The sequence below is a fragment of the Eulemur rufifrons genome, chromosome 15 (assembly GCF_041146395.1).
Source record: "Eulemur rufifrons isolate Redbay chromosome 15, OSU_ERuf_1, whole genome shotgun sequence".
Taxonomy (NCBI): Eukaryota; Metazoa; Chordata; class Mammalia; order Primates; family Lemuridae; genus Eulemur; species Eulemur rufifrons.
This window is the reverse complement of record NC_090997.1, coordinates 96,927,002-96,951,699: the sequence shown is the minus strand read 5'-3', so window position 1 is coordinate 96,951,699 and position 24,698 is coordinate 96,927,002. Positions and strand designations below refer to the sequence as shown.

The following is a 24,698-nucleotide window of genomic DNA, read 5'->3' as shown; positions in this document are numbered from 1 at the left end:
TTCAGAGTTAATTTATCACATTAATAACTGATTACCTAGGAGAATTTGCTGCCTTTTACCAAAGTATGTAGTCCCCAACTGACAAATTCAACAAACTGATAGATATTCTGGGATAGTTATTCTAGTATGCAACATGCATTCATTCATGAGTCAAATAGGCATACAGCCAGAACTCATGCCAAGTACAATCTAGGGAAGGTAGGTGTATGTTTTCTTATGTTTCTTTGATTATCTTCTCTCTTCCCTTTTCTCCATTCTCTTTTTTTGAAACCTACTTATGAGATACAAGACTTTTGTTATCTATGACTCATTTTTTATCTCTAATAATTTAGAAAATTTGCTTCATTTCAACATACTCTTCTATTAAATTTTATTTTGATTTATGCAGTTTTTAAAGTCAACAAGCTTTTTCTTCTCTGTTCTTTTTTTTTTTTTTTTTTTTTGAGACAGAGTCTCGCTCTGTTGCCCAGGCTAGAGTGAGTGCCGTGGTGTCAGCCTAGCTCACAGCAACCTCAAACTCCTGGGCTTAAGCGATCCTCCTGTCTCAGCCTCCCGAGTAGCTGGGACTACAGGCATGCACCACTATGCCCGGCTAATTTTTTCTATATATATTTTTAGCTGTCCATATAATTTCTTTCTATTTTTAGTAGAGGTGGGGTCTCGCTCTTGCTCAGGCTGGTCTCGAACTCCTGAGCTCAAACGATCCGCCCACCTCGGCCTCCCAGAGTGCTAGGATTACAGGCGTGAGCCACCGCGCCTGGCCTCTTCTCTGTTCTTATATTAGGATCTTCTTTTTATATGCCATATTTTCTTCATTATCTCTTAGACCTTATCTTTTGTCCTCTAGCATCTCTTTTTGATCCATATTTATTATTTTTAAACTCTGCTCTTTCTTTTTTCAAGTTTTCCTTAAATGTCCAGAGATTCTTGGTTGTTCACTCCTATTCAGCATTTATAATAGCATCTTCCACTATTAACTTAAGATCTATTGGAAAAAGTATTAAAGAAAGGAAGGGGAGGAAAACAAGGAAGAAGTAGCTAGAAATATGACTGGGATTTCTACATGGGGATGAGGTTATTTGCCAGTTTCTTTTTCGGCTGACCAAGTAGAGATCAAAGATATAACTCAGGGTGACCCCAAATGGAAGAAGACTTAACTCTGGGGTTCAACTTCCACAATTGCCATCCTAGCTCTCACAAAGCAGTTTTTTTTCCCATTTCTTTAGAGAGTAGCTCTCTAATTATTATTCCTCTGGGCATCCAGGAATTTGAGCATTCTCTATCAAGGGTGAGAGATCAACAATCTTGTATGCAAGCCTTCAATTTATGCCCCTGTATTTAGGCCCTTCTACAATCTTGCCCTCAGCTATAGTGTTTCCAAATTCCTGACAAGTATTAATCTTTGGTATTCAGGAAAGATCAATCAGAATTGGCAGGGATTCTCAGGAATTTCCAAAATTATAAGTTGTTTTGTATTTTTCATAACTTTATTTACATTTTAAAATAACAACAAATAATCATAATAGCAAAAGTGAAATTTTTTCTGTGATAGGATCATGCTGAAAGTTTCAGAGATTTTCTGTAACAGAAACAACATAATAAAAAGTGCATGATTTGTTATTACTATATACCAATATGTTGTGATGAAATATCTTTCAATAATATGCAAGAATGATTTCTTACTGATACAGACATTTGATGGTAGGAAACATAAAAAGAAGGGAACTCCACACATTGGTGTTTCCTATTCTTGCTTTTGACTTGGCATCAGTGGTGTCATGGGCTGAATTGATTCCCCTGAAATTCATATGTTGACCTCCTGACACCTCAGAATGTGACCGCAGAATGTGACTGTATTGGGAGATAAGATCTTTAAAGACCTTTTGTATCTGATATTTCCTCTGTCTAGAATGATGTTCCCATAGAGACTTGATGTCAGTTCCCTCACTTCTTTCAGAGATTTTCTTAATATTCACCTCCTTGTGAGGCCTTTTCTGGGAACTACATCTAAAATTTCAACCTTCCTTTCAAACACTTCATATCCTCTTTCTATGTATTAATTTTTCTCCTTAGCACTTACCATACTTCTGATGCAGTATATATTTCTTTTAACTAATTTTAATCATCTGTTTCCCTAAACTCCATGAAGGCAGGAATTTTTGTCTGTTTTGTTCACTGCTGTCTCATTGGAATCTAAAACAGCACTGAGTACATAGTAGGTTTCTTATAACTACTTCTTGAATGAATCAGTATATGAGTCTTACTTTATACTGCAGCAGCATTTGACTCTGTTAATTATGCCCTCTTCCTTGAAAGACTTTCTTCACTTTTTCCCCAGGATAAAACACTCCTGTTTTTCTCCTATTTCACTAGCTTCTCTACTTAGTCTTCTTTACCCCTTTTGTTTCTCAAAACTCCAGCCTTTTAATGTTGGAGTGCCCCAGTATTACGGGTTGAATTGTGTCTCCTAAAATTTGTGTGTGGAAGTCCTTAACCCCACTCTCTCAGAATGTGACCTTATTTAGAGATACGTTTGGTTTTACAGAGAAAATCAATTTAAAATGAGCTTATTCGCATGGGCCCTAATCAACATGTCTGGTATCCTTATAAAAACTTGACTCTACTTTCAAGATACATTCAGACTCCCCTTCTCACTACCCCGAGTGCTTCTGCCCTGGTGGCCCCATCATCTGCCACCTGATTTATAGCAGTTTTCTCCTAGTTTGTCTTCCTGCTCCCAGCTTTAACACCCCTTCACTCTCTCCCTAGTAGAGCATCCAGAACGATCCAGTTAAATTGCAGCTCAGATAATATCACATCTTTGTCCAAAACTCTGCCATATCTCCTCATCTCACTTTCCACATCCTTGCTGTGGCCTGTGACCCCTGCAAAGTGCAGTCCTTAATAACCCCTTTGACCTCATGTCCCGCTCGCTCCCTGTCTAGTTCCCATTGCTTTGTCTATACGGGCTTCCCTGCTATCCAGATATGCCAGGACTGCTCCACATTTGCCCTTGCTACTCCTTCTGCTTAGAGCACTCTCTCGGGTATCTAAATGACACATCACAGTCATTTAATAAATATTTCTTGAAGGAATAAGGAAAAAATTGAAAAGATTTGCATTAATAAGACAAAATTAAAATTTTTTATCTTTACTTTCAAACTATGCCCCCATTTGTTCTTTATAAGCTTCTCATATGCAAGTAACACCTAGAAATTTTCTGTTTTCACTGCAGCGCTTCTCAGAGAAAAGTCACCTAATAAATATTTAATAATTTGTGGAATCAGATAAGAACAAATGATACAAAAAATCCAATTCACTTCAACTTGTGTAAACTACTTTGCAATTATTGGTAGTTTTAGACTAGTCCCTCTTGATATAGCTGTTTGTTCTTATGACAGCAAATGAAACTGAGCAAAGTTTTGCCCTGTGGTGATAATGCTTCTTCATTAATGGTTAGGGTCTGAATCTCACTTTCTTTATCATTTTTTTCAGACTTTTTGGTGAGAATTAAGATCCATAGACTGAGATTTTTAAAAATCCTCACATAAATCTTTCTTTCCTTGTTTTATATTAATAGAGCTCCAGTTTTAAGCTGAGCATATAAACATACAGAAAAAAAAAAAAATTCCCAGCCTCTCTTTCAAATGACTGTGGCCATAAGACTATGTTCTAGTCAAGGGGATATCAGTTCAAAGAGAACCAACATATGCCCTTTGTGCTCTCTTCTTCCATGCCTCTTCCTCCATCTTGTTGCCTGGAATGCAGATAAGATGGCTGGAACTCTAGCTGCAATTTTGGATCTTGTGGAAAAGGGCCATACCCTAGGAGGTAAGTGATAAGCTGGAAAGGATTTAGATTACCATGTACTTCATGGAGAGAACCATCATACTAACCCTTGACATCTCCTTCTGGTCCTATGTGAGAAAGAATTTCTCTCTTATTTAAGTCACCATTAGAGATCGCACACAATCAAAAACCTCAAATATCACAAAAACTATCCAGTGCCTGGAACTTTAGTGCTTCAAATGAGTTACTATTAAATCATTTAAATGAATCAAAACAAAATAAAGAATTTGCAATGATAAAGTCTTTATTTTCTATATTTCATTTCTTACAATCATTTTGGAAAAATAGTTGTGTCTCCAAATGTACTTTCACTGAAGGAAGCTGATATGACCAAAGCATTATTCTAAGTGATTATGGAAAAAAACATCTATTACTGAAAAACAAGTGTTCCATTCCATATACATTTACACATACTTAACACAAGCATGAAGGGAAGGTCTGATGTCAGAAACAGGGATCATTTTTCTTAACTGAAACACTAGATCAGAGGAAAGGCTTTGGTGATTAGCAATCCAAATTTGAGGGTTTTAAATCTCCCTTAAAAATAAAGATTGCCTGTAAATGTGGAAACATAAGATTTTATGAAAATATTTTTGGAAGAATGTCTTTTTACTTCACTGTTGTTATCCTCTTAGACATTCTGAGATTTATTTAACACAGCATTCTATCTGCTTAACATTCAAATTTAGACGCACTAATTATCTGCTCTACTCTTCTGAATAGTTAAATACACTCTATAAATACACACATCAATTTTGTTCTATTACTACTCTTCCAAAACGTCTCATATAATTGGAATTAACCTAGTATTCACTTATCATTAAATATATTTTTTTAGAAAGGATATACAGCATATGAAATTACAGGCTTTTTACGAGTTAAAGACAAAACTTAGAACTCTCAAATAATATTTACAATGTAAACATCACAGTCATTACATTAGATAAAATAAATCACAATATTCACAACACAATATATTTTATTTGGTTTTGATATTGAAGTTGTTTTCTTGAATTACTTATGTAGAGCTCAAAATTTAATTACGTTGTCATTTTCCTTCAAGAATTCTGAAAAAGAAAGAATTGTTGCTTTAGGCATAAAAATGTTTTTTATTTACAGCATCTTAGTTTGATTCACTCATCTATTCATTTGATAACGATCTATATTCCTTTGTCCCTTGTTAGCAGCCTGTGGCAGGGGATCTTGTTGTGGGATATATCAAGAGGGCACCTTCCAGAAGGCTGATTATCCGAAGGGAGCTGGAATGTGAAGGGACTCTCTAATTAGTCATTAATAATTATTCACTTGTAATTTCACAGATGGATGACCCACAGGATTTCCTCTTCAAAGAATTTGTCCAAAACCATTCATTTGGAAAAGAAAAGAATGGAGGATGGGATCTCCTAAGTGATCTTGCAGTTTACAAAGGAGAGAGTGATTAGTCAATTCTCCTTTATATTTTAGTGTCTTTTCTATTCCTTAATTTGATGAAAAAGCCTTCTTCTTATAAATATTTTTTTCAAGAAGCCAGATATGATTAACTTTCTTCTTTGGGCAAAAGGACTTGTTTCTCTACACATGGTAAGGAATTGGTGCGGGCAGCACTCTTGCCTCTCTCAGTGTGTATCTCCCTTAGAGATAAAGGGTAATCAGTAGAAAGACACAACCAATTGATCAGGTGTCACCTGTCCACTTTTGATGACTCTCTCAAAAATCTTAGATAACCACACCAGGCACTGAGGTAAGACCATGAGTTTCCTTTAGTCTGAGCATGGGGATAGTTTAATCTCCTTGACCTAGTTAGGGGTTAGAATCTGGCCCTTCTTCAGGTTTTATAAATAAAGTTTTGTTGGAACCCAGCCACTCCTATTCATTTTACATATAGCTGTGGCTGCTTTCATGCCACAGTAGCAAAGTTAAGTCGTTAGAGCAGAAATCGCCAGCACACAAAGCTAACAGCCCTTTAGAGAGAAACGTGCTAACCTTTGATATGGCGATGACAAGAAATTTCTTTAAGCACTTGCCAAGTATTATGGATTTTTATGAGATAATGTAAATATTAATGTAACATAACTCAGGAGAGAAATATGCCTTGTACCCACGTTTATATAAAATCAATTTTGATAACAAACTTAACACTTCACAAAGGAAAAAAAATCTATGCATGTTTTCTTTATTAAAAAAAAATACTTACCAGTGAATGCTATTGGGGACATAATGTCTACACTCACTTTATAGGTAAAACAAGCTAAATTTGACTTTTGCTACATGAAGTTTGCTATGTTTCAAGGAATACAATTGGACTGAGGGCACCTTGGTGTTTTCATAATACTAAGCCATGTTATAATTTGGTGGTGTTTCCCTGGACTTAAATTAAATGAGGTGCTACCAGTCAATCATGAGACTAGACCTTAAATTAATAAAAACAGCATGGTTGATTTCCAAAAAGGAAGCCAGTTTTTCTCATAAATGTGAGTGAGGCTCTTCCATTTTTTATCTTGACACAAGATAGGAATATATCTGAGTAAACTCGGAGTACGATTCAGATACCAAACCATTTGCTCATTGTGATGAAAACATTGCACGAATCATTTTAAGCTGTCTACTGTGTTGGGGTAAGTGTCCTTCTTAGATGAGATCTCATGTTCAGAAATCATTTAACCCTAAGATATTTCTTACCAAGTGACTCGTATTTAGATAATTGGGTGCTGTAAGGATATAGTAAAGATGTACAGGTAGACCCACCATGGGACATTGTCATCAGCTTTGCTGCAAAGAGCTTTTGATCATTTTTCTAACTCTTCAGGGAAGTCAGGAGATTCTCCCTCACTGCTGCAGACCAGAAAAAGAAAATTGTGCATGTTAAGGCTCTTAGGTGAAAAGGATCTAAAGAAACAATTATGACATAATGGCTGCTGTTCTCTGTGCTCAGTAAAGTGTACTCGGAGCTAAACAATTATCTTTGAGATTGGTTAGTATCTGTGAATTGTTCCTGAGAGTGTCTAAAATTATTCTTACAGAATTATAATATAGTGGGCAAAGAGAGTCACCTTGTCTCATCTCACCCAAATAGAATTATCCTTAATACTCACCATGCAAACAAAAATAACTGAAATAAAAAGAAAGCACTTCACTGCCTATATATTGTGTCCAGTATTTACACGGCACAGAGAGACATAGAATTTACAGACTCTAAATATACAAAACACTGAACAGTTTAGTTGGATTAAATAAGAATATTTAATATGCAAATGAAGGGAGTTCCGTGTATTACCAAATTTCTAATTGATTGCACTTTACATGTTTTAAAAATCAGCACTTTTTTATAAAACCTGGTCCTAGATTCAGACCAAATCTCTCTATAATTATCATTTTAAACACTGGTGGCATAGTAGAGTCAACTGGGGAACTCTTAAAAAATACCTATGTCTAGGGTTGCACCCTCAGTTTGGTTTTGTGTAAGGCCCAGACATCGGTATTTTAAAAATTCTCCAGCATAGTCTAATGTCAACCAAGATTGAGAATTACTGCTTCATATAATATAGATGGAATGAGAGAGAGAGAGAGAGAGAGATAGGTCTCCATATGTATCTTATACTTTGAGTCACTTATAATTTCTAATTTTAGCAAGTTCTCTTTTTCTTTACCTCCTCTTTCCATTCAGAATTGAGTTCAAGTATTTCTTTACAGCCATTTGTTTTCTAAGGCGAGTATAGTTGTCAGTGAAGACTGCATCTGAGTGACGTTTGATTGGTGCAGGGTCTTCTGAGATGTTACTGCTAAAGAATATGAGGGAAAGAAAATCAAAGAGTTTTAAAAAGAAATGATGAATGCACAAATGTTCCAAATTTCTTGGAGTCAGATAAAAAGGAATTCCAACACCCAACTCATTTGTATCACAAAAAGACTAAAAGAAAAATACAACTAAACCCAAGGATAGGGGAGGAAGAAATAATCAATCTAACATATTTTGGCATGACGTGGGACTGCCTTAAGACATATTCTGCTCTGAGCATATAATTAAGAAAAAAACAAGAATTGGAGAATACTTAAAGTTGTATTTTGCCATTGAAAGGAATTTTTTTTTTAATAAATGCTTCTTTAGAAGCTATGATACCCTCAGCAGTGTCATGTAAATATTCAGCTATTGGCCATTTAAAGAAAGAATCGCCCTGTACTTGGTTTGAGCAGAAAGTAAAAAGCAAGTACTGTCATTGACCGTATCATTTGCTTCAGTTTTTACTATTTCTTACATATTTTTCACTTAGATTCAATTTGATTGCAGGTTTGTAGGTGATTTCCATGTAAGAAAAATAACTGGCTGGAATCAATGAGTATAACATTATTAAAAGCCATATTTCCTTAATATATGAGCCTGAAATATTTTATTCAAAAATACAATTTATTTTATTTAACCAAATTAAACATTATCAAAGAGTTATCAATTTTGAACTAGGTAAATAACTTGTTAGGAGTGAAAACGTAATTTGCAGATTGAGTAATTATAACACTTCAGTAAAAATAGTACATTCTCTTTACCTAACTCGTTTTCCGATGAGGGACTCGAGGTATTTTTTGGCAGAGAGTTGACCCAAGAGTCTGCTAAAGTCACTGGTGAAAACTCCATCAGCATGTCTGGCATTTCTAAAACAGGGAAGAAAAGATAGCTATTATTTTGTACATGGTTTTCTAGAATGTTATTTTGGTGTATTAAATAACAGAGAAATTTATCAGCTTATTCTGAAAGCTTTTCACTAAACCTTAAGTCCAAAAGGAAGTTTCCTAACACTCCGAAAAAGTTACTTTCTAGGCACTTACATCAAGTTATATTCTGTATTTCTAGCTTAAGACTTTGAAAAATTAAAGAAATGAACTTTTCTAGAAGTATATTTCAATATTACTTCCTCATAAAATCTTTAAAATAAATTATTCTCTAAGCAATATTGGTGTGAAAAATATATTTAAATTAGTTTCTACTTATTTATGGTACTTTATTTCTGCTACACTGAATAAAAATATATGCAATGGGAAAATACCCCGATTTTGGCATGTTCACAAACTTGTTATACCTTTTTGCTATTGCTTCTGCCAAAATATTTGGAAACAAAAGCTCTTAAGATAGACAGGTCTTATGGCATTTCAACCCAACTTTCCATTCAAATTAGGAAACTTTAATACTTTGTCTTCAGTATAGAGCTGCTAGATTTGTATTAGATGACTGCTCCAGACAAACAGTTCTACGAATGAACAACACTAACTAGTAACAGCTTTTCTTTACATAGAGATGAAACTCTTTCTTTAGCACCTCCTTCATCATGGCCATAAATGCTGCAGTTTTATCAGGATTACATTACAATGTGCGATGTTGGAATTATGTGCAGCAGAATATAAATGAATGATGTGCTCATCCTGGCTGGTTACAACCCACCTACATGAGAATCATGTACAGCTGCAAGAGCTCCAATAAATCAGGCTGAAAAAAGCCCATGACACATGGAAACCTGTAGTGTTATGCTATAGGAATAGCTTCTTGGTGAAATAAAATTAGAACGTTTATTATACATTTCTAAAATATATTTCCTAACATACAACTCACTTGCATAATTTTATAAAAATAAACTCACCTGGATACATCATAATAGGGTGTGTCATTTTCAGCTAATGCGTTTTGCAAGATGTCAGTGTCTGCTTTTAATGAAACTTGATCAGGTTCATTTGCTCCTTCATATGGTATTCTGTCACCCAATCTATTTGGGGAAAATATACAAGAAGTATAATACATTCCTTTCTCAGATTATAGTGCTGATGGTTTTGCAACTGTTTAAAATAAGATACTCAAAATCTTGAGAAGTACTAGCTATTCGCAATGTAAGAATAGCATAATTTGACTTAATAGCTCCTATGGTTAATGATGATGATATAAGTAGTGAAATCTTTATTATCCTATAAAATAGATGTCATGCAATTTTTATAAGTTGCATATACCAAACATAAAAGCTATTTAATTCAGTGTTATCAGAGCATTAAGCAAACTGCACTTCCTTGGTGTACTTCACTACACCAAGAATATCTTCACTTTTTACAGTCAAATTTCACAAGTAGAAAGATTTTATGCAAAATAGAAACTTAAAAAATTTTAATCAATGTGAGAACTGATAACAATTCGTGTATTTAATGATGTTTAGCATCATTTGTTCCAAACATTTCTCAAGACCTGAGTATTAACTGCTTTTCTTTCTCTGGGTCCCTAACCTTTGCTTCAAAGATTTACCTTGACATGACATATTTCTCTGTATTGATCAAGTCCAAAGAATCTCTCCATCTATGAATAGTTACTCAAATTCAATAAATTTTGTGGTGCCCTCTGGCTTCTGATCTTATGTATTACCACATTAAGGGATATACAACCTTATACTGGAAGATTAAAAATAGTCATGCCTATATATGAAATATGACTATATTTGTGGGTGCAACACCAGCACACTATTATAATTTCTTGTGTGTATATTTTTGCTATTAGGGTAAACCTTCAAGGACTGTGCCATCTCATTCGCACTTGTGTGTATTTTGGTGATGTGACAATTGGTAGTCTGTAACAAGTAGTCCTCTGTTGGTCTGAGGACTAGCAACCAATACCAACTTCAGCATTCTTGTGATTGTACATCTGTTGTGATAGAACCATTCTATTTAGTTACTAAAGCAACACAGAAGCTGGCTTTAAACAGATTTCTAACAGCTGTTAGAACACTAACAGCTAAGTGATTATTCATTCTATTGAGCATAAGTCTATCTTAAGCAAAAAATCAGGAATGTGCAAATAAGCAAAAAAAAAAAAAAAAAGATTATTTTGCCTTTAGATACAGTGGTGCCTGTAAACTGGAAGAAAGATTCAAGCTAATATAGCTTTTGTTTACTATTTACTTTTTTAGCTTAAATTTATTTTATTTCAAATAAATATTTAAATATGAGCTATGTTATAATTTATGCATTTGAAATATAGAATACAACATACAGGACAATAGAACTAAGGAATTATAGTTCAAACCAAGTACATGAACATTTACTCATTGGGGGTATATATCTCAGTAGAGCAATCATCACACATTTTTAGTTTTGGCAAATTGATTCTGCTTAGATATATTTCTGTCCAACATGATTTTATATATGTTTGACTAATCAACTACTAATCTTACAGTTATTTACTGATTCATCTTGAAAATGAACTAAAATGTGGTTGGCAACTAAACAGCTATTTTTCTACCAGAAACTGAACTGAGATGACAATAGATAAAAGTTTATTATTTACCCAAAACTGGTTTTGAAAGAAAGGAAAGTCAAATATCCCTTTTACCGTGTTTGGAAATGTGACCCACCCTACCGGTAAAACTAATCACTGACCACATCTCCCATGCCCCAAAAGTGAATTCCAGGACTGAGAATGATTATGTTGACATGATGTTGAGAAGAAAAACTTGCTCGACACACCAATTAAAAAATTTAAATAAATAATGTATAATTTAAAATATTTAGTTGTCCAAAATAACATATAGGAAATTCCCAGTTAGATGAAGAAGGAATGGTCAACTCTCTGAATTGAAAGAGAACTCACCTCAGAGCAGAAGGTGCCCCGAAAAGAGGCCAGGCCAACGTTTGTGAGAAGAGCGCGCTGAAAAGGGTCAGCAGCACGAGCAGCTGGGGCTTACTTCTGGCCTGCATTTCTGTGCTTCTAAAGAGAGAGAACCACATCAGCTCTTCCAACCACAGTTGTCACCAACAAGGTAATTCTGAGTGTCTAGCAGTAATTTCCAGTGGCTCTTGCAAGTTTAGAAGAAGTAATTTTTATCTTGTAGAAAGAATTAAACTGCAATATTTTTACTTGTTAAAATCAAGATTTCTCTCAGTGACAGGTGCTTGAATAAAAATTATTTTTTACTTTTATTTTCATCTGCTGCCTATCATCAGCCATACAGCTGGCCCAAGTACGTATTGAATGCCATACTTTTATAGTGTTGGAAATAGCCCTGGGGACAATTTTTTTACAACAGAGTTGTAGCATCCCAGTTTAGCATCTTTTTTGACTAAGGAAAACAGCTTCAAGAAATTGATTTTCTCCTGCTTTAAGCTTTTAGTATCAAACTAATATAAAACTAGGGTATCATCTATTTAATAACTCTTCTGTTCTTGGTGTATATGTGTATGAATATAATGTATATACACATATCAATATCAAAAAGATTTTGTATGTGCATTTCTTTTTCCTTTCATAATTGTAGATATTACTGGGAATTTATTTCCTTAAGCCTGAGTTTGAACAACTTAACTCAATAGTCAATATTAATATCCAAAATAAATATTGTCATTGAAATAAATTTTTCCATAAAATAAAAATATATTAATAGCAAAGCTTGTGTTTTTTGCATTTAACCCACTTACACATTTCATTTCTAAATAGTTTCCAGACAAAAACTTAAGAATTCAAGGTCTGTTTCTCTTGCTTCTTATAAAAATCACAGCATTTAAGCTTAACACAAAGAAAAAAAATACTTCTTAGGTTGACTTAACCAACATATGAAATAGAAAAAAACAGCACTTTAAAAATAAGTTACAAACTTCAAAACAAATATATCCACTGAACCCTTCAGTTGAAAATCTATATACAGGCAAACAAACCTTAATTGAATGTATTATTTTTAAAATCAGTTTTTTAGTAAAAGAACAAGCAGGGTAAGACAGCTTACAACCAAAAGAATTCAGTAAATCTATTCATATGAGAGAAATTGAGGTATTTCTATTCTTACCAAGTGACTTGAGAAACTTGTTTTTTTGCTGTTGCAAAGGAGGAACACTGTAAAATTCTTTTCAAGAGAGAGAAAAATTCAATATACTGTAATAAAAGTTCCAGAGGCAGGAGGGAAAAAGAAAAAGAAGGGTAAAGATTTCACTTACCTTGCTAAGTAGTGTTCCTTGGGAGCCTTGTGTCCTGGAGAGTGTTGGAGCTGTCCTAGGTGCTGACGTCCTAGGCGTAAGAAGAAGGCTCTGCCAATTCTCTGCCCTTGGGACTGGCTTAAGGTTGGCTCTTGTTGCCAGCTACTGCTCTTCACTCTAAACTGACCAGCATTTCAAAGCCCATCATTTTATAGGGCTTGTACATAGGGCTGAGCAATCACAAAGCTCTCTAAAAGACGTCACAGTATGACGGCCATGGGATGAATAGGACTTGAAGTTCTTATTTAATTGTCATTATGTCTTATTTATATAAATTTATAGTGGGTAACTTCAAGACGTAAGATAAGAGGAAATTTACTTTTCTTTAAACAAAAAAAGATACAAGCTTTATGTGAAATGTTTTAATCTTTAATTAGTCATAAGAAAAATGATTACAGTGTTATAGCTGGGCCACTGGGATTCTTTCAGAAAATAAGGACTTCATGTGCAGAAACAAATGCTGAAAGCAACAAATACTGATACTCATTATGCTTATAAATGTATAATTTTCCTTTATTACAAAGCATCAATTCTCTTAATGCCATTTTTATTTTTATGCTATTTATGTAGACCCTGATTCAATCTTTCTTGAAATCTGCCCTAATTTTAAAAACATCTAGAAATGTTTTTTCACCTCTCTGTTATTACATTTCATTTTTTTTGACACAAATCCTAGGATAAAAGCTTCAGGAAGTCTCTAAGATAGTAAAATATTCACACTGTTGTAGAAAGCAGTAAAAGTAGTGCTATTTCATATTTGTATAAAGTATCATAATTCCCAATGCACTTTCATATACACTGTATCAAATGATCAAAAAATAAATTATCAGACTGTATATCTCAAGGGATTTAATTTTTATTCCTTTTTAAGATTATTCTCATCATTTTAACAAGTTCTTGCACTATGTAGAATTATTTTGTTTTCTACACCCACTTCCAACACACACACACACACACACACACACACACAATGGTTTTTGAACATTTCTGACTCAGTCACTTGACAAGAGATTTCAAAGAATTAGTTGGAAAGCCATTTATATAGTACTTTGATAAATACATAACTTTTACTTGTAGATTTTTAGTTCAAAGTAGCCTAGCATACATCTAATCAGGTTTTAAAATAAAAAATGCAGCCACATGAATAATTCCATGCAAAACAAAGTAAAATGCTATCTTTCCCTTTATTTAAAAAATTTCTAGCATGTATTTTCTTTTTACAGTTTTGTTTGCAAATTCCATAAGGAAGAAGGCTCTAAAATCCTCTTTATTTCTTTAATATTTTAGTATCTATTTGCTTTATTCAAAGTCAGACTGATCCAGTAAAAGAATATCCTGCTATGCTTAATCATATTTTCTAATCCAGTTACAAGAAAAATTAAATGAATTAAATTTCAAAATGTCTGGAAATTTGTTTCCCAGTTGACAGCTCTGACTTAAGCCAGAGTTCCTGTGGCTTAATTCCAGGAAATCTTTTTTTACCTGATTATTACAAACTAGAGGTTGAAATGGTTCTCATATGGAATTTTTTTATCCTTAGCTCTTCGTCACCCAATTCTGAGAGAAGCAATTTTATTTAAGAACAGCAACAGCAAAGTAAGTTGATTGAGAGTCACAGACAAATCAATGCTGAATGATATGCAGAAAAAATATTTTTTAAAAGGACATAAAAGTTGATTATTATTTGGTCTAAGCAAGCACTTAACATTCACAAAGAGTAACTATCCTGTATATTTTCAATAGTATAGACAGTTTCCCCATTATAATAATAAGAAAAAAATAAAGAGAAGTAATTCAGTTTTATTACCTCTGGATAAAAATAAACTAAATCAAAGAACTGCCTTTTTCTTATGAATTTAAACTAGAACACAAAACAGTTTCAAAGTGGGATCACAGCACCATCTGCAGGTTCAAAGTCTTAATTCACAGATTTTGTAAAAATGTGTTTCTTTCTGTTTTCCAAGAAAATGGAGTGTAAACCAGAGGCCTTTTAACCAGCTAACCTAAGGATGCTTCCAGAAAAATAAAGATAAGAAAAAATAATGTAGTCGAATTTATCCTGAACACTTTGTTACTAAAACTCAGTAAACACAAACAAATGTGAATTTACTATTTAAATCTGCTTTTTCCTTACTTTGACACATTCTTTCATAATTTGCCCATGTCTATAGCAGAATTTATTTTCTACCTTAAGGCCTTGCAGTAAAGTGATATTTGTAACAAGGAGAACTATCATCATTCATTTACACAGGTAGAAAAAATCCTCAAGATCCTTCTTTTACAAATAAGTAAACTGAAACCAAAAAGTTTAAGTAAATTTTTGCCAGGTCATTCAGGTGTGTTTAGTAATAAATATGGGATATAAAGATAGGTCTTCTGATTTTGATTTAGCCTTCTTTCCAATAAGCACTGGTAATATTCTGTAACTGCTGCTATCACCATTATTGATGCCAACAGGTCAGATAAGGAAATTGAATGCTTATAAAAATATTGGCATCTCCTCTCCCCCTTTTCCCTTTTTCACCAACAGAACAAAAGGCAGGAAAAGAAAACTAAAATTCTAAAACATACTGGATGCAGGAAGTCAGATGGAAGGAATTTTCAAGCTCAGGAGATTGGCAGGACCATTGTTTTCCTTAGTACAAAGAGCTAATTATTGCTTGCTATATGGATGATATGCCTAAACTGTGCTCTTCTGCCTCTTTATGTGACAGTTTTGCCCACCTTACTCCCCCTAATGCACACCCAGCCCTGAGACCTGTCCACTGTCTACCGTAAGAATCCTGGAGAGGTTTAATCTAGATCAGAGATCTGGAAACTACTGGCTGTGAGCCAAATGGGCCCACTCCCCTGTTTTTTACACCTCTAGAGGTAAGAATGGTATCTATATTTTTAAATAGTTTAAAAAATTAAAAGAAGAATAGTATTTTATGACACATGAAAATTATATGAAATGTATGTCAGTGTCCATAAGTAAAGTTTTATTGGGACATGGGAAAGCTCATCATATATGCATTCTCTATGGCTGCTTTTGTGCTACAATGGCAACATTGAATGGTTACAACAAAGATTGTATAGCTCTCAAAGGCTAAAATATTTACTATTTGGTCCTTCACAAAAAGAGTTTTCAATCCCTGGTCTAGAATCTCCTGTTGGAAGGTATTTAAGACCATATGTTTGCCTTCATATTCTTAAGTCCAATAGCTTTCAGGACGTTTATTAGGAAGTATATATCTGTGTATATATACTTTTATATATCTAATGTATAATATATATTAATATTGTGTAAAATTGATGTGTGCATATATGCATACACATGTATATATAATATACAAAATGTACTTTTATGAAAGTATACATTTATATAAGATGTATATGCATATTTGTATAAGTTTATTTAAAGCATACGTATTAGAGTATATATTAAAATTATATATACTTTCAAGTCTTTTAAATTAGAAAATTTGAATTTATTTTCAGGATTTTGTTTTCTTGTCATATTAGTGATTTGATGAAAATAATGTTATAATAAAGGCCATTTTTCCCTTTAAAGTTACCAATTATAATTCATTCTGGAATCTAAAAATATCTTAATAAATATTAAGCAATTTGACACATAATGATCTAAATGGTATGGTTGAAGACAACTTCTCCCTTAGCTCCAAGACATCATTATCCATCTCATTTACTGGAATTGACCAAAATGACCTTGAGTTTCATAGGACCATGCTTTGCCCAGGAGGAGTCTGCCCAAGACCCTATATCTCACTGAGTATCAAAAACAATTTCAAAAAGTCCCTGGGACTGAAGGCTGGTAACTTTGAGATCCATCCTGGAATAAAGCATGGAGGCAGGTTGGAGGCCAACCCTTGTCACTGGCAGGATGTGCCTTCCTCCGCCACTTCGTCCTTGCATTGTTCTAGCTGGTCTCCAGCTTTGACATCCAGTTCCTCTCTGTAGGCTTCCCCAACCCAGTCCTTGGCCCTCAGGCCAACAGCCTGTTTCTTTCGTTTTGCCTCAGCCCCACATGACTTCCCAGTGTACTTGAGTTTTGTCTTACTCTTGGGACAGATCAGATGCCACAGGCTTCCACCCAGCTGTGCCCTCTGCTGTGTATTCTCTACTTGTCCCTTTGGGTCCTCTCTGCTCTCCTCCATTCCCTAGATGCTGACCTTTAGGGACTGCAACATCCACGCCTTGTGTGTGGTCCACTGGCTTTTGGTTGGACTTAGTGAAAGAGAGGCACTGGTTGGAAATCAAAGGGGACAAACAGGAGAAGAAAGAGAATTCTAGGTATGTTTCCCACCTGGCATGGTTTAAAAGATGCTACATTCCTCCCTCAAGACCCAGCGTTTGCAAGGTGGCCTCTCTCCCACAGACCTAGAGGTGCCAACAGCTTCCTACTGAGGCTAGTCCATGAGGTCCTTGCCACCTCATTGCTTCTGCTATATTTATGAAACTCTCCTCAACTTTTATTAAACTCTCCTTCATTAACCTTTGGAGAGTGCCGTTTGCATCCTTCCTGATGTACTCTCACTCCTGAACCCCACCTTACACTTCTAAGTATATTCGGAGACATTTAATTTTAGGATTGGATAGCTGTAGAAAGCCTGTACATTTTCAAAGTTGTAATATTTTTGACTTGAGTTGGGAGACTCCTTAAAGTAATCAATGTGTAAGCTTGGAGGATGGTCACTCTAGCCTCGAGCATGGCTGTCTAATTAATGAATAATTGATTTTTGAAGATTGTGGCTGAAACACAAAGAAATTAGAAGCTCATTCAGGTCCTTGGTACTATTCAAGTCCCTCCAGGAAGAGCAGCTGGATCCACTGCTGACACAAGTCCAGAGGAAAGGTCAGCATGCTGTCACAAGCCGGACATCAAACCCAGATGGAGGTCTTTGTGAAGAGTAGCAGAGTAGCACTGGGGAAGAGACCTGAGGCAAACATGGCCCCTGCCTCGCCAGGGCTCCTGGCGCCTGGCCCTCAGGAAAGAAACTCTCACTGTCTGGGAAGCAGAGGCTGTGGCTATTTGATAAACTTTTTCTTCTTCATAATTATCATCCTAATATCCTGTTCTGTAGTCACTTCACTGTACTTCCCAGTCTGGGAGACTGTGGTTCTAATTTCTGACCCATAAAACCATAATTTTCAGCTAGAAAGAATTTAAGGTAATTTAGTCCTGTCACTTTCTTCTGAGAAATTATAGCAATTTCATACCCCAAAGAGGCCAGTGACTTCTAATGAGTAAAGCAGAGCTGAGATTGAGACTTTTCTCTGCTCAGGGGGATTGTGAAGCCAGTAAATTTGCAGCCCACAGAATAGAGGACATGTCATGTGACCCCAAGTGACAGGGAAGAATGGAGAAGAGGGTGAAGTTACCTTTCTGCTGTGGTCATCTGGATTTACCTTGGATGCTTGATTAATGTGTATTGATGATGTTAGCAGTTAAATCCCAGTGACTTACATTTTTTTGGAAATAGCTGTTACCCAGACTAATAACCAAATGAGTTATTGCCTGTGTTGGTGAGAGGCATCAGAACAGAAAATAGCTTCCTAGATCCGTGGTAGTTTCTGTACGGCCACAGTGCCCACGGTTAGGTTGTCTCAAAGAAACACCATGGAGGGAAAAAGAGAAACCTGGTTTTTCTATGGAAACAGTTCTGAGCCCAAATATTAGACAGAAAAAGCACAGGATGCGTCTTTCTTCTCTCCACACACAAGGACTATTTTTGGGCCAGGCACAGTGGCTCACGCCTGTAATCCTAACACTCTGGGAGGCCGAGGCGGGAGGATCGCTTGAGGTCAGGAGTTCGAGACCAGCCTGAGCAAGAGTGAGACCCTGTCTCTACTAAAAATAGAAAGAAATGACCTGGACAGCTAAAAATATATATATAGAAAAATTAGCCGGGCATGGTGGCACATGCCTGTAGTCCCAGCTACTTGGAAGGCTGAGGCAGAAGTATCGCTTGAGCCCAGGAGTTTCAGGTTGCTGTGAGCTACGCTAGGCTGACAACCATGGCACTCTAGCCCAGGCAACAGTGAGACTCTGTCTCCAAAAAAAAAAAAAAAAGAAAAAAGAAAGGACTATTTTTGGCATTTTTGTTGGGAAAGGAATGAGAATCAGACACTTTTGGATTTATCTGTGTTTCTAGGCACAGACATCAATCATTTCTGACAATCATATACATGGGAATTCCTATCACTTAAGAAGTGGAAATCAAGTGTGGGATTCCAAGTGTTTTGCATAACAAAACTGAAGATTCACTAAATAAGGCCAAGTCTCTATTCTCCCTCTCCTGCACAACCTCACCAGATGCTCCGGGTTTTTTTCTTCCAAGCTCTTCTCCACAGTGCTGCCAAAGTGATCCTCTCCCAAAATGGCTCTGATCACTCTCTTGTTCAAAACCTTCCTCTGGTTCCTCATTGCTCTGAAACTAAAGTCCCAGCCCAGTACCAGGCTTGCAGGCTGAGCTCACACTGCTTCCAACAGTGGCCACTTTTTGTCCCTGTCCCATCCTACCACAGTCTATTCTCAGCCACACAGAACAACATACAGGCCCTCGGAACCACCGAGTTCTCATTGCCTCTGGTGTTTCAAACCTACCATTTCCTCTCTCAGGAACATCCATTCCATTCTCTTCTTATTCTTCAGGTCCCAGTTTACAGAACATTTTTCCCGAAGGATCTCAACCCATTCTCCTATTAAATGTGGGCGAGGTGCTCTACTTTTAGGCTCCAATTTAACATTGTATTTCCCTTGCCTACCACTGAGCATGCTAAATTATTACAGTGCATTACATTTCCTATACCACCAGATAATTATAGGATGCATAGCATGGTGCTGACACATAATAGGTGCTCAGTGACTATTTCAGATAAGTGAATGAATGAGATTGAAATTGTATTTATTTCAACTCTATTTGGTCTGAATCTCAAGGGTTTTTTAAATTGCTTCATTTTTTGGTTCTCTTGGTCCTGTGTTCAATACTTCCTTCCTATCCTTAAATTTAACTTAGTCTTAGTACAAGACGGTGTTTGCTCAAATCTTACCAGTTTTATGTTTTTGAGGATTTCTCAGCCATTTCCATTGTTTCTCTAGAGCTAAGTCTCACTCAGTGATAAATAGGTTGCTTCTTAGTCCCTAAAAGAAGTATTAGGTACATAGGAGCCCTCTGAATAATGCTTGATTAATATATTGGTGAGTATTTTAACCTGGAAGAATATTGATCAAGGGCAGTAGAGTTGTTATTAAAAAATGTATCTTCATAGCAGAAAAGGGAATTTTTTCTAAAAATGTATATTATTCATTACATCCTTTCTCTTAGCTTTCCAGCTTTGCTTTCATAGCACTCTGTATTTTTCTGTTATAGTATTTTCCATAGTGCACTTACATGATCAATTGATTTATCTATATTCCTTACTGGGGACTGAGCCTGATGTGTCACTATAGCCCCAAATCCTGGTATGTTACAAGTTCCCCCAAATGATTGATGATTGGAATAAAATTAATATTTTAAAAGGAAAATTGTAAAGGTGTTTTTTAAAATTTTTCCAGCCGTTATTTTTTAAACTTAATGTTGAATCTCCTGTATTTTGAAGCTGAAGCAAAAAAAAAAAATCTAGAAATTCTCTTATGTAAAAAAACAGTTCCAATTATTTGGTTTTGACTTTAAAGCCTCTAGAGTTACATTTATTGAGTTCAGAAGATAAATTGTTTGTACATTTTGTGCCCCAAAGGATCAGCTCTTCAATTATGTTATTATACTTTATATCATGAACTAGATCCACCTATCTCCTGTTTTATGTGTCCTGTAAGCTAAGAATGGCTTTTATATTTTAAATGGCTAAAATATCAAAAGAAGAAAAATATTTGTGACACATAAAAAGTATATTAAATTTAAACTTTAGTGTCATGTGGGCATGGTGGCTCATGCCTATTATCCCAGCACTTTGGGAAGCTGAGGTGGGAGGATCACTTGAGGCCAGGAGTTCAAGTCCAGCCTGGACAACATAGTGAGACCCCCATTCTATAAAAAATTAGCCAGGCACAGAGCATGCACCTGTAGTCCTGGTACTAAGGAGGCTGAGATAGGAAGATCCTTGAGCCCAAGAGTTCAAGGCTATAGTGAGCTATGATCACTTTTGCCTAAGCAAAAGAGTGAAATGCTATATCCTAAAAAAAAAAAAAAAATGATAAAGCTTTGCTAAATCTCAGCCATGTCCATTTGTTTACAAAAACAGTCTATAGTTGCTCTTGTACTGGAATGGCAGAATTGAGTCATTATAACAGATCACAGAGCTCACAAAGCTGGTCCATCACAGAAAAATCTTGTCAACCTCTGCTCTACTTCAACCAAAAGGTTTTCAACATCTGTTAATTTTTCCTTTTAGTGGTAATCTTGAAATTAGTTACTTCAGATTGTACAGTACTACATTTACTGAAATTGAATCATGGACAACTCTGAAATATTTTCCCCTTCTTTCTGGCCCTATTAAAGCAACCAGTTAGGAGTCTATTGCAGTGGAATAGATGAAAATGATAGTGGTTTGGTTTATGTGGTAGCTGGGTTACTTAGTGACTGTTTAGATGCGGGAGATGAGAAAGAGGAATCAAGAAAGTTTCTCAGAGTTCTAGCTCACACAGAGTGAGTGGCAATAGCGTCTCCTGAGGAATAGAAGAAGGGAAACAAACTGATTCTTGGTGGGATTATGTGGGGAGAATGAGAATTCTAAATTAAATCTTGGACATGTTGAGTTTAAGGAGCTATGATAGAGGGATATATGGATCAAGAGTTCAAAAGACAGGTCCTGGATAGGAGAATATACCAAATTCACCAACCTGAGTAAAGTAAAGGACACCACAATATTGGATTAGATTGCCCCAGGAGAAAATATATATAGAGAGAAGAATGACCCAATGGAGTTCTAAGGCACTCTAATATTTGTCACTTAGGTATAGATGGATGAGTAAAAAGAAGATTGTTGGTGAGGTGGGATAAAAAACAAAGAATATGGGTTTTGAAAGTAAGTGGAAGCTACTTTTTTCAAAGTGATCAGTAGTGTTGACTCTTTCTGAGAGTTCAAATAAGCTACCAATTGAAAGCTTCACACAAAATTTCTTGACAGGGATACTCACCAAAAGCAATATTCATTCTTTGCTGGCAATGTAATATATCAATCTATATCAAAATCATTGAAAATATTAACAATTTAAATCAATGATCACAACTCTAGAAAACTATGTTAAGAAAGTAATAAAATAATCCTAGGAACAAAAAAGTTCATGTGCAAAAATTTTCAGCATAGCTTTATTTTTAATAGTGAAAAACATGGTATATTATTGTAGAATATTTTAATAAGCTATACTATCAATATAACATAACATAATCATTATTATTTTTAAGGAAACTATTTGGCAATAAAGAAACCATTTCTAGTATTAAGGGTAAAGAGAAATATAAAATTTCCAATATAATTTTATTATTTTTTGAAATTATCTTGTGTATATGAAACAAAAAGACTAAAAGTAAACCCCAAAATGCAAACAGGAGCTGTATTTTTGGAGGAAGCCATTGTTAATGTTTTCTTTTTCCTTCTTTTCTCTATTTTTCAAATTTTTATTACTGAGTTTAAGCTGATTTTAATTGAAATAATTTTTTCTAAAATATGAGAAAAAATGAAGTTGTGCCTGATATTTGGAACTCTAGGATGCATTATTTATTTCTATCAACATGGGGATAAAACAAACTAAATTCTGTTTTAACGTGTTAATTATATTTTTTCTCTCACAATTAAAATGGTATCTTTACACATTAGTCTGAAATTCTGAAGACTCGACAAATGGTAGCTGAGTTTACTAATTCTTTTGAGTTTGTTTTGATTGTTTTAAGCACCTAGTACATATTAGGAAACACTGTATTAAGGATTAATTTACATTATCTTATTTGATCCCAATAACTTTGTGAATTAAGCATTATTAGCTCCATTTTCAGCAGGAAGATATATGGTACATAAAAGTTAATTAATTGATACTCTATCACCCAGATAATGAGTAGAGAAGCAAGTATTTGCAAGGTAGGAAGTCCATTAAGGACCAATTAAATCCTAAAAATCTCTAATGAAAACCTAAGACCTTGTCAAATAATTTTTAGATGTCCACTGGAAAGATAAAAAAAAATCACAATGTTAAGGAAAGAACAACAAAATATTTATAATTCCATTACAATATGACTTTTTTCATATTTCCTTTTACAAAGATCCATTTTAATTATTAAAATTACAATAGATGTTAAATGTATGTCTATAAATTAGAATGTTACTATCCTTTCCTGATATTTGGACAGACATTTTCCATGATTTTACAGAATTTTAAAAATTATTTAGAATATTTGTGTTTATATAGCTATCTTCATGCCCCTTAATAGAAGACCTTTGTTTTGCCCACTAATGTTTTCTTATTTTCTATTACAAATAAAGATAAACTAGATATCTTCATGAATATAGGTTTTTGTTTTCCTTAAATTATTTGATTGGGATACATTCCTAGAAATGAAATTGCTATGTCAACTGGTGTAAACAGTCATAAAGCTGTTTAAAGAAAAATTTAAAGAAGGAAGAAAAGTACACCACTTAAGTAAACTCCCTTAATTATGTACAAATGAGGCAATATATCCTATACTTCAACAGTAGCTGGCTAAAAGAAGTCTATTACATTAGCTGCTCAAGACATCTCTTAATTATGAAACTTTAAACAAAATATGCGTTATACAATGGCCTTGACAGAGAAGTTGTTTCTAGTAGAAAATAAGAGGGCTAGATATTCTTTCTTTCCCAGTAACTTGCCATTTAATGATTTAATAGCACTTTGAATGAAATAGATATACTGTTCTACCAAACCCCTTTCAGAGAGAGTGGAAAGTCAATATTTTTTCATAAGCAAATAGTATGACTGTATTCTTGCACACAGGGAGGCTGAGGCACGCACTCTGTAGCTGCACTGCCTTAGCTAGAATGCCAGTTCCACCATTTGCATACAGTCTAAGACCTTAAGCAAGTTATTCAATCTTTCTGGAAGATTTTATAGATAGATATAGATATATCCAATATTTTTCTTAATATATAAAATATATAGTGAACCTTAATTTATATTTAAACATACATAAGATGCATAATAAATTTACCTTCATGCTCTAACCAAGACGTTAAGAAACTTCTGGCCCAACTCTCTATTGCCAGAAAGAAAACTTTTAATTTATTTATAGCTAACAACCCCATTCAGCAAGGTATCTCATTAAGTTACAGAGAAATACATTTTGAAAGCAATTTATCTTAGTATTTTGTTCCAGGAAATTGCATTGCTCAAAGCCAGACAGTCTATGGGTGATTTATTCAACTCTTTCTTTTATAACGTTCATCAAGATAAGCATTTGGTTATAGCTGCTTTAAAAATATTTAATTTAAACTTATTAACACACTACATGGTAAAACTTGAAGTTTTTGTAATTTCATTTGGAACATATGCCACATCATTTTCTATAAAGATCTATATCTTTCTAAGAATATACCCTGTGCTTGCTTCCAAGCATATATGAACCAGGTTTCTCTACCAATTAGCCCTAAATCAGCATCTTGACTTTCATAAGAAGATGTCAAGCCTACCTTAGTTGGCTGATTTTTAGAGCATATGTTTTCATTTCTTAAAGTGGCATATAGATTTTTTCATGTGCAGAGAACACAATCTCAAAACTAATGATCATATACATTTACGAAAAGTTCATTTTTTAAAATGGCATTCATAATGGATGTGCAGCCTCTTCATTTTTCTCAATCTTCTCTGAGGCAAAGATCTGTTTGATAAAAAC

At 34.7% G+C, this 24,698-nt stretch overlaps 1 protein-coding gene across 2 annotated transcripts; it reads right to left on the bottom strand.

Annotated features, from left to right (window-relative positions):
* Nucleotides 1–4,077: 4,077 nt before the first annotated feature.
* Nucleotides 4,078–12,954, bottom strand: VIP (vasoactive intestinal peptide). 2 transcript variants are annotated; one of them, XM_069488472.1, is made up of 7 exons: nt 12,796–12,954; nt 11,459–11,575; nt 9,474–9,596; nt 8,389–8,493; nt 7,497–7,628; nt 6,595–6,681; nt 4,078–4,916 (listed from the first exon to the last, which is right to left on the bottom strand). In XM_069488472.1, exons 2-6 carry the CDS (start codon nt 11,563–11,565, stop codon nt 6,636–6,638), a joined length of 513 nt encoding a protein of 170 aa, XP_069344573.1. In that variant the 5' UTR covers nt 11,566–11,575; nt 12,796–12,954; the 3' UTR covers nt 4,078–4,916; nt 6,595–6,635. The 2 variants fall into 2 exon arrangements, with proteins under 2 accessions (XP_069344573.1, XP_069344574.1); XM_069488473.1 differs by having other exon boundaries at nt 7,497–7,625.
* Between the last annotated feature and the right edge of the window lie 11,744 nt (nt 12,955–24,698).

Excerpts from the sequence above, each read along its gene's own strand:
- VIP (XM_069488472.1), bottom strand. The coding sequence starts at position 11,565 with ATGCAGGCCAGAAGTAAGCCCCAGCTGCTCGTGCTGCTGACCCTTTTC. Across the intron at positions 9,597-11,458 it reads GGGGCACCTTCTGCTCTGAG|ATTGGGTGACAGAATACCAT; the intron begins GTGAGTTCTCTT and ends TTCCCCAAATAG. Across the intron at positions 6,682-7,496 it reads ATTCTGAATGGAAAGAGGAG|CAGTGAGGGAGAATCTCCTG; the intron begins GTAAAGAAAAAG and ends TCTGGTCTGCAG.